Raw genomic sequence first — 15,861 nt, forward strand, 5'->3', positions numbered from 1 at the left:
GGAGTGGGGTCCATTGTTGCTGGGGGAGCCTATTGTTGAGTGAGGGTTCTATTGTTGCTGGCCCCAGTGGATCTATTTTACTGCTTTTCTTGTTATTAGACCAGAACAAAATCCCATACAAATTATTTAGCACCACAAAATTATTCTTGGGGCAGTACTGGGAGGTGGGTAGGGGTGGAACCGAAAAACGGTGCTTGGAGGTGGGCAGGGCAAGGAGACAAGGGGGGGGGGGGACTCAGAAGGGGGGAGTTCCTGCACCTATTGTCTGAGAAAAAAAGCCCTATATATAGTGTGTGTGTGTGTGTGTGTGTGTGTGTGTGTGTGTGTGTGTGTGTGTGTGTGTGTGTGTGTGTGTGTGTGTGTGTGTGTGTGTGTGTGTGTGTGTGTGTGTGTGTGTGTGTGTGTGTGTGTGTGTGTGTGTGTGTGTGTGTGTGTGTGTGTGTGTGTGTGTATTACTACAGACACTAGGACACGTGTTCTTGTCTAACAATAAGGATGGTACAAAGATCACACAGTGGCTTAACAAACACTTTAAATAAATGAAAGTATAACCCCTCAGCTTTTGTTGCTGTCTGTGCCCCGGTCAGGGAGAGTTCCCCCCTCTCTATTTATCCAGTTTACCATTATTGCCAACATTAAAAGATTCAGAAAATCCTAAATTTTGGGTTGTCACAAGAATAGAGGGGGAATCTTTGACTTGGGGTGGGGGGGGTCCCCATGGAATTCCCTTAATTTGCAGGGATTTCCTCTCACTTCCTGTTTGGCTCTGGGACAGGACGTGAAGGGAAATGTCTGCAATGGGACACAGATGGTAAATAAAAAAAAAAAAAAATCTAACAGGGGTTATAACCCTGCTTTAGTCTATCCAAAATGAAAAAAAAAAAAAAAAAAAATTGCCTTCAGTTCTCCTTTAAATAGCAGGTTTGGTTTGTGGCGCTCCGGTGCAGTATCGTTCCGCTTTGACCTGCAATAAAGAAAACAACAAAAGGTCAAAGTTTCCAACAAAAGGTCAAAGTTTAGGAAATGTGTAGACAGAGAAGAGGAGATTTATGAAAGTCAGGCATCGTACCGTGTGAGAAGGCGGCTCTCTCTCAGAAATAGCTCTGCAATGATTCTCCAAGAACGCTCTCCAGCCGCTTGATGGTCTTCTGGCATTGCTGCTCAACCTCTTGGCTCTCATCCTCCATGAGTTCTGCTAGGAAAGGAATGGTTTCTGGGAGCAGGGCTAAATAATTCTCTCTTAATTTCTCCACCAATTCAACCAATACAAGCAGTGCAGCAAAGCGAACCTTGGCAGAAGAGTGTCGCATCTTTAAGAGGATCTGATAGTTCAGCGGTTTCCAAAGAGAGTCATCAGCCATGGCGACAGAGAACTGAGCAATGCACGGAACCAAGCTCTCATTTACTCTGGATTGGAACTTCTCATCTCCACCAAGCAAGTTTTCAATCTGATCCAGTAGGGGCATCATCAGGGCATCTGCTCTTCCCTTGGTGAGGAAATGCTTGGTGTCATACAGGAAGACTTTATGCAGGCAGTTGAGAACAAATTCCAGTAGCAGGCAACTTTTCTCACTGTTGTCATCGGATTCGAAAAACGCTTCCTCTGTTTTCATGGTGTTTGTTTGATTTAAAACTTCTGCTAATGGCTTGATGAGATGTCCAGCAAACAATGTGAAAAGTCCCTTCAATCGGTCAGCAATACAATCCGCCAGCCGGCAGAAGGTGATGAGTCTCTCTTTTGGGGCTCCTTCTGTTCTAGACCAATCAAAAAGCTTGAAGAAGAGCGGCCTGAATGTTGCTTCTGATAGCTTCATGATCATTATGACCAGACAGTTGATGATATCGCCCTCAATGTTACCCACTTCTTTTAGGTCGATCGTAGATTGCTCAACTCTATAATCCAAGGCCTTGAGGAAAAAACTTGTAAACTCAGCCTGGTGAGTTGAGAGTTGCAGTTTATCCATTGCAGCTATGTGTTCCCTCAGGACCTCCATAAGGGAGGAAATGCATTGTTGCTGCTTTGTGTCCACAAGGTGGCAGTAACATTTGGAGATCACAGGGAGGAGAACTCTGGTTGTCAGATTGGTTGACAACGTTGTTTTCAGTGCTTGAACTCTTAATGAAATCTGAGAAGAAGATCCATCTTTAACATCCATTTTATCAAGCAGTGTAACCTGTAGCAATGACTCGTATAAGTAGGGGCTGATGAAATGCGGCAGATTCTCCAGCACCTTTTGCAGAGCGGTCAATACGCTGAGCAGGTGAATTTCACTTGTAAGCAGTTCTTTCCTTTCTTTTAGGATGGAGAGTAGAGCTGGCATCAGTCTGGGGAGCTGAGGAATACTCAGGGCCTTGATGGCACCGGTAATTTCTGCAATGCACAGCAAAGCGCTGCCCAATATGTTCTTTTCCTTTTGCCCCTCTGCAATGATGTCTACGGCCACATTAATCACAGGCACAAACACCTTCTGCCTCTGAGAGCCAAAACGTTTGCAAAGTAGCTTCAAGCTGTATAACGCAGTTTGTCTGTTGATTGCTTGCTCTTCCTCTTCCATGTTATTATTCCGTTGTGCAACAATCAGGAGGTCATTAACAAGTCCCAAAACTAATTCACTCTGTCCTTCCTGCCATTGGGCTTGGTGTTGCAATTTATTGTTAAGCATATCCATTGCTTTACGCCTCACAGACGGCAGCTGATTGGTCAGGAGACCGCGTAATACTGGGATAAACATTTCTGTAGGCAGTAAAGCATTAATCTTATCTAGCAGCTCGTAGGTTTTGTTGAGAAGCGCCCGCCAGAATTTTGCAGTGGGTTTGTCTGCATTTGCTTCCACTGAACCGGCTACCAAACTGATATAGCGAAGAGCTTCTTCCATTAACCCTTGCTCCAGGCTTTTTAGGTCTTCCGTTTCACATTTTACAACCTTGCTGATAAAGTTGTGAGAGGCTAAGAGATGGGTAATGAAGGATACAGACAAGAACTTAAAGTGGCGAAGCTGCTTAGCTGAGTGAGTTTCCAAACTGAAGACTTCAAAGTCTTGCTTCTGAGGTTTATGTATCTTTCCTTTCATCTGCTGATGCAAATCTTCATTATCTTCCGGCAGTCCGGCGAGAAATCTCAGGAGTTTAATCATGCTTTCTAGCTGTATATAGACACTGAATTTACAGCAGATGGTTATCCAGAAATCGGTATCTTGCTCCAACGTTGCATCCTTCTCTCCATGTTTTTCCATGGTTTTGGACACATGCTGCTCAAAAAAAAGTCCCAGTAGTACCCAGAGAAAGCGCCCAGCCCCCACAATCTCCAGGAGCTGTGACAGAATGGGCAATCGTCTGTGTTCTGGAACATGAGGAATGGCATCCACAAATACATGTAAAATCTTTTCAACCACTTTCTCCAGATCATCTCTCATCTCCTTAGAGGACTCCTCTCCTACCTGAATAAGTGTGGGGATCACAGTCTGCACAGTCTTACTGATTACCTGAAAACTGTAACTGTCATCCAAACGCATGACACTGGCACCCATGAAAGTAAAGATGGGCATGATGTTGTGCAGAACTTTGTCTGGGAAGATTCCAGCAGCGGTTCCTAGAAGTAGTAAAGCATGATGATGAGTTTGGGGCATCTCAGAGGTCCTCACACACTGGACAATCAGCTCCACGCTGAACTTTTCCTCATCCAGAATATCTTTTGCGTTTTTTCCATGATCAGATAACATTTTATGACAGATGTTGTGCAGGCTGCCGAGGATCAGTTGTTTGTTGTACTCAAAGTTTTCCTGCTTAAGATTTGAAGACTCGAGGCACTTAGAGAGCAGGTAAAAGAGGGTGGGGACCAATAGCTGTGGTTCTTTTAGTTTCTTCTTGTGCTGCAACAGCTCCAGAATAATAGTGGTCCTGGGCCAGTTCACATTTTCCTCCTCCTGTGTGTCAGTCTGTGGCTTCTTTTGTAGATTTTGCATTTTAGTCCTCCTTGTTTGGCGCACAGATGATATGGATTTGTCTCTTCCAGGAGGTTTGAGTTCTGCACTGATGAGTCCAGCATTTATAGAGATGGATTTAAAAGCACTGGTGACAGCTTGGGAAGATGCAGGGTTTGTGTTGTCTACTAGTAAATCAAACATGACACCGAGCAGCTTCTGCTGAACATTTCCATCATCTATAGCAGCAAAGAATGCTTTATTGATTTGTCTCAGTGTAACAATTTGGAAGGAGGGTACCCCACTGTGAGTCTTCAGACCTTGCAGAAAAATATCTAGGCATTGCTGGTTCTTGGGCAAGAGAGAAGCAGAATGCTTGTTAAATTTTCTGAGAATGAGCTGAAGCAAAAGTGCCTGGTCTACATCTATGGCATTATGTGCAACCTTCTCCAACAATCTCTCCAAAACTGGCAAAAGCTGAATGAGAACAACCTCCCCATTGACATCATGTAGCACCATGAGCAAGACTTTGCCAACGTAGGACGGGCAGCTTGTTGTTTGCAGTACACACAAGAGTTGGTCCAAAGCATCTGAGAGTTTAAGTGCAGCCTTAGATGGGTCTGAAGTACTTCCATTCATAAATAGATTACCGAGAAGCAGTGACACATAGGCGGAGTCAGCAACAATCTCTTCAGTTCTTTCCATCACAGCCTGTATGACTGGGGACAGTGGGGACTCCTTTACAATACTTAGTACATTGAGACAGGCAATGGCGGCTCTGCGTACCTCCTTAACTGGACTAGTCAGGTTGACCAGCAAGGATACCACCACAGGAGAAGAGATCAGCATTAACTGTTTTTTCCTTGCTGTAGTCTCAGAAGCCAGGAAGCTCTGGCCAATGTAAAGCGCTTGAGTCTGCAGAACTGCATTTACCATGCAGCCAAGTGAACTTGTGAGGTTGAAGCACAATGTCCATAACAGGGAAAGGAAGCCAAATCTTTGAAAAGAATCCTTTAAGTGTTCCTTAAATAAAAGTCCTAGGAGAGTTCTGAAGCTGACATTATGCTTTCCATCACTGGCCCCCCACACAATCACATCAAAAAGACCAACAAGAACTTCCAGGTACTGAAAGCTCACGCTGTCCATTGTCTCAGGATTCCACCATAAATCACCCCTTGGAAAAGATTCTGGACGTCTTAAATTTTCCATGAATGTCTTTAGTCTCAGCATCAGCAAAACTCCTTCCTCCGATTCTGCGCTGTGCTCAGCATTCAGCTCATCAATATATTTGGTCAGCAGCAGTTTGTGTTGCTCTTCTCCACTGGTGTCATCTATCAGCCACTTGTCTTCAGCAATCTGTGCTGTGCTCTCCACTTGTCTCAGTTTCTTGGCAAGCAATTCAAAGATTGTCTTTGCAATCTGGAGCCCAGGATCCTGGCATTGGGAGAATCCTTCCACTAGGGCGTGACTGAGCACATAAAAAGTTATTTTCTCCCTTGCAGTGAAAGCATTCTTTTCCACGAGTTGTACCAGCTCCTCCAGCATGTTCAAAAGGGAGGATGAATCCATTGCAGCCATGTTAGCTGATATCAGGTGAGCCAAGTTCATGTTTATTACAGTAAAAGACTTTTCCGGTTTAGCCTGCTTCAAGCCGTCATCCAGAGCTTTTCTCCAGCCCTTCAGCAATGGATGCAAATTACATACAGAGCTTCTTCCCAGGTTAACAGCCAGACTGTGTTCAGCCGAACGAAAATCTCTGCTTCTGAATATCATATGAGGTAATATGGTCATCATCACTTTGTTGCACAGCTGCGGATCGTCTATAATCGATTGGTTTAGGATTAGGAGGTTTGCAGCTTCTTCAAGTACTTTGCACCAGCCGCCATCCTTAGACAGATCCGTTCGATGGAATAAGGTAAGAAGATCTGAAACGATATGTTCGGTGGCTGTGAAATGATTGTGGTATACCTTTAAAGAATTCAAGGCGGACAAAAGCACCTCAATGTTGTCATCCATGAGACGAGCCATGATCGCTTCCTTGAGAAAAGATTCCTCAAATCCTGGCTTAGAGGACTCAATGATGTTCTTAAGGTGCAGGACGGCGTGTTGTCTCACTGCTGGCTGTGGATGGTTTAGGCGGAGGAGGAGTGCTGTAGGACAATCTTCTAGTAGATCAGGCTGCCCTCTGCTGGTGGAGAGTGGAATGAACTGGTTGAATAAACCCTGCTCTTCCTGAACCAACACATTCTTCAGCTGTTTCTCCAGCACACAATCCAAAGATTGGGGGTATTTGGTTTCCAAAAGCCTTATGAGAGGCAAGAAGCTCTTTTTTATCTCGGCCATTTTGTTAGCGTCCTCACCCAATGAGAAGAATTCCTCCAGAAAAGTCTGTGCTAACATCTTGGACAAGTTTTCTTCCAGGGTGATATTGTGGAGTATTTCTTCGAGAATAGCTTTACACCCAACAGGACTTTCCTCGTCAGCATCGCCCCCTACTGAGCGAATGATAGTGGAGACCAAATTCAGTAGAAGGTATTCTAATAATGAGGAAATGTCATAGGAGGCGGAGATTTCCTTCAGAACGCTGACCAGGTCCGGCACCTTGCAGAGATGAATAAACGGCTTTTCCCCCACCTCCGATGAGCGCTGATTCTGCAGAAGGACAATCAGACATCCCACCCCTTCCTGGAGGAGAGACGGCGTCTTCAGGAGCGTTCTACTGACCTGCGATTCCAGAGCTTTGACCAGAGGGGGCGCTAGAACCGATTTGGATGCCAGCTGGCAGATGATGATGAGCGTGGAGGATTTGTATTCCACCAGGGAAGTCTTTAACCCCTTCTGTATATAAGGAAGAAGTTTAGCAACCAGCGTGTGGGAAATGTCCACGGATTCCAAAGCAGCCACTATGGTGGAGACATAAAAAGACATCCGGATCCGAAGTTTGGCTGCGATTCCTTCCTGGTTGGAAAACTCTTTGAGGGATTTGGTGACGGAGTTGCAGATGAACTCCATGAACCCCATGTCGGTGTAACAATGGGTGATGAGAGTGCTGCGGGCCAATGGGAGGCCGGCTTTCTGAATGGGGTGCAGCCAGTGCCATCTATGAGTCGGCTCGGAGAGGTTTAGTAGCTGAATGAGGCGGACGAAGACTTTGGTTTGATAATAGGGCAGGGCGCAGCCAATCACAGCGTCCTCATTGTAACAATGGACCTGGAAGCGGTGGATCAGCCACTCCAAACACTTGTGGGCCGGTTTCAGCATAAAGTATGGAGAGAGAAGAGTGAGGAAGGAAGAAACCTTCTCATCCAGCTCCCGGTTCACCGCCTGGCTTTGGACGCTCCGCTCCACACTTTTCCAACTATTGCTGAACAAAGTTTCCTCAAAAGGTTTAAAGGAAGAATCGATGGCCATGAGTTCATCCAGGCCGGTGCATCCAATGGCCAGAAATGTGTCTCTGCCGAGGACTGCGGCTTCTTTACCTTCAAACAGCAGAGAAGACACCGATTTCCGATCACACAGGCCGGCCTCAGTCTGGGGCAGCGCCAGACGCTTTAGTTGGTGCGATAAAGAAGTCATCGCTGCTTACTTCCGGGAAACGTCCAATCATTCGCTATGCGCCACCGATTACCGAGAAACGGATCTATTCGCGGCTTCTCCTCTCATCCAGCATGGGCTACAGAACACCTTTCAACCGGAACTAGTCCATGGAAATCACTTCCGGTGTACGCCACAGTCACCGCCCTTCAGCGGCCATCTTTATTGTGGTCACGTCTGGTTCCTCTCACGGAACACTGTACAATCGTGTGTGCTGTATTTGTGTTTTATTATAGTTTGTATTCCTTATGTGACTGACTCTCTAGCCCAGAACATGAGCATGGAGCGGAGGAAGAAGCGGCACGCCATTTATATCACTTCATCGTTCTCCCACCCGAGCCGCTGCTCTGTCAGAATGCCGCGCCGGAAGTGACGTACGGACTAGATCGACTTACTGCGCATGCGCCATGCGTTCCAACATGGCTGCCATGCGTTCCAAATAGGTTTCAGAACAGGAAGCAAAGGCGGACATCTCATTACACCCACGCAAGTCCTGAATTTTACATTTATTTTGGCAGTAAACTCACCTTATATACTGAAATAGATATTTCACCGCGACCGAGTGATATATTCTATATCACTATATAATCAGTTTGTTGCTGAGCAGTGCGGGGTGTACCAAGATGGCAGTGCGGGGTGTACCAAGAGGGCAGTGCGGGGTGTACCAAGATGGCAGTACGGGGTGTACCAAGATGGCAGTGCGGGGTGTACCAAGATGGCAGTACAGGGTGTACCAAGATAGCAGTGCGGGGTGTACCAAGATAGCAGTGCGGGGTGTACCAAGATGGCAGTGCGGGGTGTACCAAGATGGCAGTACGGGGTGTACCAAGATGGCAGTACGGGGTGTACCAAGATGGCAGTGCAGGGTGTACCAAGATGGCAGTGCGGGGTGTACCAAGATGGCAGTGCGGGGCGTACCAAGATGGCAGTACGGGGTGTACCAAGATGGCAGTGTGGGGTGTACCAAGATGGCAGTGCTGGGTGTACCAAGATGGCAGTGCTGGGTGTACCAAGATGGCAGTGCGGGGTGTACCAAGATGGCAGTGCGGGGTGTACCAAGATGGCAGTGCAGGGTGTACCAAGATGGCAGTACGGGGTGTACCAAGATGGCAGTGCGGGGTGTACCAAGATGGCAGTGCAGGGTGTACAAAAATGGCAGTGCGGGGTGTACCAAGATGGCAGTGCAGGGTGTACCAAGATGGCAGTGCGGGGTGTACCAAGATGGCAGTGCAGGGTGTACAAAGATGGCAGTGCGGGGTGTACCAAGATGGCAGTACGGGGTGTACCAAGATGGCAGTACGGGGTGTACCAAGATGTCAGTGCGGGGTGTACCAAGATGGCAGTACGGGGGGTGTACCAAGATGGCAGTACGGGGTGTACCAAGATGACAGTGCAGGGTGTACCAAGATGGCAGTGCCGGGTGTACCAAGATGGCCGTCGCCACCTTCTACCTGCAGGTTTCTCACTATACTTACTAGAATACAATAATAATATAAATGTAATACTGTCATTCAGTGTATAAGGAGAGTTTACTGCTAAAATAAATGTAAAATTCAGGACCTGTGTGGGTGTAAGAAGATGTCCGCCTCTGCTTCGTCTTCTGTTACATTAGGAAACCTATTGGAATGCATAGCTCCAAACTGTCCCTGATTTCAAAGGAACTGTCCCTGATTTCAAAGGAACTGTCCATAATTTAAAAGGGACTGTCCCTGATTTCAAAATGAGCTATCCCTAATTTGGAACACAGCCCCTCTGTCCCTCTTTCCACCTCATTTGTCCCTCGCTTTGGTCCGATCTATATAGTTGTATATAAAATGCACTATTTATCTTCTAAAAACCGTTTCCCAGCGCTAAACCTTTTATTCAGTTTCTACATTGTTATATTTGTAAATTTTAGGCCAAAATAAAGCAAAATAATACTTGTAAAAATATAAGCACTTGTGGATCTAACCAATAATTCTCCTTTAAGGGGGCGTGGCAGGGGCGTGTCTTACGCTTACATACTTTTGCTAATAGGTGACCCTCATTCCCATCTCAAAAATTTGGGAGGCATTCTGTTGGAACGCAAAGCGGCCATGTTGGCACGCATAGCGGCCATGTTGGAACGCATAGCGGCCATGTTGGAACGCATAGCGGCCATGTTGGAACGCATAGCGGTCATGTTGCAACAGAGTATGTGTGGTGAGTCCTGCGCTGTCTGGGGAATGTGCTATTCCAAGGGGTAAAGTGTTAGTCCCAGATGCTGCTAGTACCAGAACTGGTAACCAGACAGTGTCAAAATCATACAAAGGTGGGGGGTACTGCGCTTCTGGGTTAATGGTGCGTGGACTGTGCTCGGTGTGAATGCTAAACATATATAGGCGGTTTCCACAAATAGGTGTTGTATACATAAGGTGCAAATGGTCTTATATCAAAGTGCTCAAATCCTGACAAAGCAATTTAGAAAAAATACATAAATAAATAAATCAATAAAAGAATATATAAAAACACCGCTTAAAGTGCTAAAGATGCGATAGTGACAGGTAAAAGTGCTTAAAGCGGAGTTCCAGCCATTTACTCACCTGTCCAACGATCCAGCGATGCGGCCGCCCGAAGCCTCGATCCTCTCCCTCGGCGCCGGCATCACTGCTGTGGGCACCCGGCTGTTACAGTTTACGGCTTCACAGCCGGGTACCCACTGCGCATGCGCGAGTCGCGCTGCGCGCCGTGATTGGCCGGCAATCTTCTGGGACCTCTGACGTGTCCCAGAAGATTGCAGGGAGGGAGGGGGAGAGGAGAACTTCCGTTTAGGGCGCCGCGGCGCTCCGAGCGGAAGTGGGAGTGGGTACCTGTCAAAACTAGGTACCCGCTCCCCCCCAAAAAAAATGACATGCCAAATGTGGCATGTCGGGGGGTCTGGACTCCCTAAAGCGGAAGTTCCACTTTTGGGTGGAACTCCGCTTTAAGTGCATATACTGATGTGAAAGTAAACAGTTTAAAGTGTCCTCTGTGCTCCACAGTAATACGGGTGAAAACAGTCCAAACAATAGGTGTTCAATTGGGGGGATTCCACAGGTGATACTCCTTCACCTAACACCGTGCTTAAAGTGGTGGGGTGCTTCTCCTAAACCCCTCTAAGTGTCCTAGCCGCTCACCTCAAGGTCTAGGGGTAAAGGCCTTATATTTAATCCAGGGGGCTCCTCTCCAATCCTGCTCCGTATCCCACTAGGGCCTGATGTCTGGGCTACTGCGAGTGGGCTGGCTCCCTAGTCCCTCTCCAGGCTCCCAGCGGTCCCAATGGATCTCAAAAGAAAGGCTCGAAATAGTGCAAGTATGTCATGGAAATAAAGGTGCTTTTATTGAAAATAAAGTAAAAAAACTCACATTTGTTGAGCAAAAAAGCGCATATAGTAATCTCGGAGTGGGATCGCAGTCCTCACTTCCGCATGTGTGCGTCACTTCCGGTCCGAACGTCCCTACGCGTTACGCCACTTCCGCATCACGTGGCTTCTTCAGGGGTTCCTATTGGCCCGTGCGTGACGCTTATTTATATCACTGAGACCGGATGTGCTCTAATCGCCATTTTAGATGTGGGTTTATGTGTATTCCATGGGAAACCGGATATGCCGATTCCGCCATATTTTCGAAGCCTACTCCGGACTCCCGGAGTGTATTACTGGTCTTCGATGGGTTAGAATCATTTAGGCTTCTAGTCCAATTATAAATTACAGATCTAAAATAGTGATCGCAGTCTAATGGAAGTCCGATTGTCATGGTCTTACCTTCTTGCTGTTCTCCTTCGTTTGACATGTGCTGGCGGCCATCTTGGTTTCTGGGTTTCTTGTAGCCTCCTACTCTGCGGCTCCTCCTTCCCACTGGGAGGAGCTGGATGCCTAGCTCATATATATAGGAGGTCTGTGGCTTCAGTTCCTTGCTTGGTCCTCCTGTGTTCACATGCTTCTAAGACTGCTGCTGCTTCTGGTTCCTGATTCTGGCTTCGTCTGACTACCCTGCTGGTTCCTGATCCTGGCTTCGTCTGACTACCCTGCTGGTTCCTGATCCTGGCTTCGTCTACTACCCTCCTGGTTCCTGACCTCTGGCTTCGCAAGGACTTTGCCTCGGTTTCGCCATCCATTTGGACTTTTGCTTTACAGCTTGATTTTCAATAAAGCCTTCTTATTTTCACTTATCTGTTGTTGTACGTTTGGTTCATGGTTCCGTGACACCGATTAATGAAGTCTGAGATAACTATTCACGGAGGAATGTGTCCCGGAAGTGGAGTACACATTAACATCGCTGCATATTATTATATTTATCATCACGGTCGCTCCTAGTCATGACTGTCACATATACTAAAAATCCTCTATTAGTTAAAAATTAACATAACCCCGAAACTTTAATTAAAATTACATAATACATAAGATACTAAATCCCAGATACATAATAAATAAAAGATACCGGATAGCAATGTTGTAACTATGCATGACTGAATAGGCAAGTGTATAGCTCCTCTCCTATTCTGTAGGGTATTCAAAAGGAGATATATATATATATATATAGAAATAAATTTACCGAATGTTGATCGATATAAACAACTGTATTATTATTAAAATTGATAAAACTGTCAGTATCGTTTAACTCAATAAATAATCGTATTCTAGGGTTTATGGGGAGGCAGGTAATGTATTAATGGAACCTACCACTAGATGGAGTAAAATACATAATCAAGGGACGACTAGGTATCTCTGGTGATAAGGTCTAGATCCTAGGGTAACTCAGGGGGTGGAATATGAGGGGCAAGCACTTAGTCTATTCTGACTGAATAAAAGGTTAAAATACTATAATTAAAAGTCACTTATAAAACAGTTTAAATCGAATTCTATATTCAGGCCGTTTGGATTAAGTGTATCTAAGGTATGGATCCAATAGGATTCGCGTTGGCTGAGGGATCTCACTTTGTGACTCCCTCTCCAATGTCGCTTGTATGGTTCAATAGCCCAGAATCTCAGCTTTGAGGGATCTTTATTGTGGTATTTTTCAAAGTGCCTGGATACACTGTGTTTCTCGAATCCTTTTTCTATGTTCTTGATATGCTCTTTGACTCTGATTCTTAATAGTGTCTTCGTTCTTCCGATGTACTGGTGGCCACAGTCACACTCTAGGGCATATACAACCCCTTCGGTATTGCAGCATACAAAGTCCTTGATTTTGTGGGTTAGGCCATTTTTTGTGGATCTGAATTCAAAAATTTTTTCTTTTGGATATCTACTTTTCAGACAGGCGTAGCATCTTTTGCATGGATAGAAGCCTTTCCCCAAAAAAACGTGAGATTTCTCTTTGGAGGGTCTACCACTGTTTTTACGATCATGTTCTTAATGATTGGCGCTTTCCTATAAACAAACACTGGTTTCTCTGGGAGGATGTCCCCTAGGTGTTTGTCAAATTTTAAAATCTCCCAGTGTTTTTTAATCACTTTTTCTATTTTTTTGTATTGCATATTAAAATCTAGTAAAATGGGTAGTTTCTCATTAAAAGTTCTTTCTTTTTGTTGCTCTTTGTCTTTGATTAGTGTTTTTCTTTCTAGATTCCCGACTTCCTGTATTCTTTCTGATATGAAAGTAGGGTCATAGCCTTTTTCGATGAACCTATTGCCAATCAGTTTGGCTTGTTCTTCATAATCATTGTTCCTAGTGCAGTTTCTTTTTAATCGAAGTAACTGACCTTTCGGGATATTGCAGATCCAGTTTGCATGGTGGCAGCTGTCCGTGGGAAGGTAACTGTTCTTATCGACCTCTTTAAAGTGCGTTTTTGTAATTATTCTTTTGTCTTCCTCGTCTTGTATGATTACAAGGTCCAGGTAGTTGACTTGTTTCTCACTAATCTCCCATGACAATTTTATGTTTTTGTCGTTTTCATTGAGCTTTTTTAAAAACGTTTCTAGTGAATCTAAGTTGCCGTTCCATATTAAAAACACGTCATCTATGAATCTTTTGTATAAAAGTAGCTCGGTTGGGGTGTCATTAAAAACAGTATCTTCTTCCGATCTTGCCATGAAAATATTCGCGACACTCGGCGCGAATTTTGCGCCCATGGCAATCCCGATTCTTTGGTGATAATAGGTTTTGCTGTACCAAAAATAATTTTTCTCTAGACAGAAGTCAAGACATCTGATTATATATTTTCTTTGTTTGCAAGCTAGTGTTGAATACTTCCTCAATGCCCATTTTACTGATCCGCGTGCTTCCTGGTGGTTGATAATAGTGTAAAGTGTTGCTACATCTACAGTGGCCATAAAAACGTTATTGTTAAAATTCGGCAATTTTTCTAAAATCTGTAAAATATGTTTGGTGTCTTTGACGAAGGCCTTAGTCTGTGGCACTATCGGTTGTAAAAATGAATCAATATATTGACCCAATCTTGATGTAAGGGAGTCTATCCCGTTTATAATCGGTCTTGGTGGAGGGTTGTCCCTGTTTTTATGCATCTTCGGTAACATATAAATGTTTATCAAAGAGGATACCAGAACCAACGTTTTTAAATAAGCTCAATGAAAACGACAAAAACATAAAATTGTCATGGGAGATTAGCGAGAAACAAGTCAACTACCTCGACCTTGTAATCATACAAGACGAGGAAGACAAAAGAATAATTACAAAAACACACTTTAAAGAGGTCGATAAGAACAGTTACCTTCCCACGGACAGCTGCCACCATGCAAACTGGATCTGCAATATCCCGAAAGGTCAGTTACTTTGATTAAAAAGAAACTGCACTAGGAACAGAGATGTATAGTAACGAAGTAGAACTACTTAAGTACTGTACTTAAGTACCGAAAGGTGGTATCTGTACTTTCCTAGAGTAGAATTTTTTTCTCCTACTTCTACTTTTACTTCACTACATTTTTTCGATGATTTCGATACTTCTACTCCGATATTTTTTTTTTGTGCTGCATAGTTACTCGTTACTTTTAAAAAAAATTACCACTGCCAGAACAGTAGATGGCAGGTTGCATAAAGCTCAAAAAAATGTGTATAATGTCATTTGTAAATCAGCGCATACGAAAATAAAGGCTGTGTATAATAAAAGCTGCTATACCAAATCTTTCCAATAAAAAGAAAATATGAAACAAACAAATAAATGGTGCTACAGCGCTTAAAGTGCATCAAGAAACTACTAACAAACACAGGTTAATCATTTGAATAAATCATTTGAAATAATAAAAAACAATATGATGTTCAAACTTTTGACTTCTTTCTTTAATAACTACATAACACAGTACTTGTACTTTTACTTTCAGTACTTGAGTAGAAATTTTTTTTTTAAAACTACTGGTACTTTTTACTTTTAGTACTTAAGTAGTAAATTTTTTGAAAAAACTACTTGCAATACTTAAGTAAAAAAAATGTTGAATACTTTAGTACTTCCACTTAAGTAACTTTTTCTGCGAGCACTTCCACTTCTACTCAAGTCACTTTTTGATCGAGCACTTGTACTTTTACTCAAGTAGAAATTTTGAGTACTTTATACAAGTCTGACTAGGAACAATGATTATGAAGAACAAGCCAAACTGATTGGCAATAGGTTCATCGAAAAAGGCTATGACCCTACTTTCATATCAGAAAGAATACAGGAAGTCGGGAATCTAGAAAGAAAAACACTAATCAAAGACAAAGAGCAACAAAAAGAAAGAACTTTTAATGAGAAACTACCCATTTTACTAGATTTTAATATGCAATACAAAAAAATAGAAAAAGTGATTAAAAAACACTGGGAGATTTTAAAATTTGATAAACACCTAGGGGACATCCTCCCAGAGAAACCAGTGTTTGTTTATAAGAAAGCGCCAATCATTAAGAACATGATCGTAAAAACAGTGGTAGACCCTCCAAAGAGAAATCTCACGTTTTTTTCGGGGAAAGGCTTCTATCCATGCAAAAGATGCTACGCCTGTCTGAAAAGTAAATATCCAAAAGAAAAAATGTTTGAATTCAGATCCACAAAAAATGGCCTAACCCACAAAATCAAGGACTTTGTATGCTGCAATACCGAAGGGGTTGTATATGCCCTAGAGTGTGACTGTGGCCACCAGTACATCGGAAGAACGAAGAGACTATTAAGAATCAGAGTCAAAGAGCATATCAAGAACATAGAAAAAGGATTCGAGAAACACAGTGTATCCAGGCACTTTGAAAAATACCACAATAAAGATCCCTCAAAGCTGAGATTCTGGGCTATTGAACCATACAAGCGACATTGGAGAGGGAGTCACAAAGTGAGATCCCTCAGCCAACGCGAATCCTATTGGATCCATACCTTAGATACACTTAATCCAAACGGCCTGAATATAGAATTCGATTTAAACTGTTTT

The 15,861-nt window shown here is 43.9% G+C and overlaps 1 protein-coding gene across 1 annotated transcript; it reads right to left on the reverse strand.

The window, feature by feature from the left end:
• Window positions 1-1,091: 1,091 nt before the first annotated feature.
• On the reverse strand, window positions 1,092-7,496 carry LOC309545656 (HEAT repeat-containing protein 1-like; the record flags this gene model as incomplete). Its single annotated transcript, XM_082244927.1, has 1 exon — window positions 1,092-7,496. One exon carries the CDS (start codon window positions 7,494-7,496, stop codon window positions 1,092-1,094), a length of 6,405 nt encoding a protein of 2,134 aa, XP_082101053.1.
• Between the last annotated feature and the right edge of the window lie 8,365 nt (window positions 7,497-15,861).

This window comes from Pelophylax lessonae (assembly GCF_965119305.1).
Source record: "Pelophylax lessonae genome assembly, chromosome: 2".
NCBI lineage: Eukaryota > Metazoa > Chordata > Amphibia > Anura > Ranidae > Pelophylax > Pelophylax lessonae.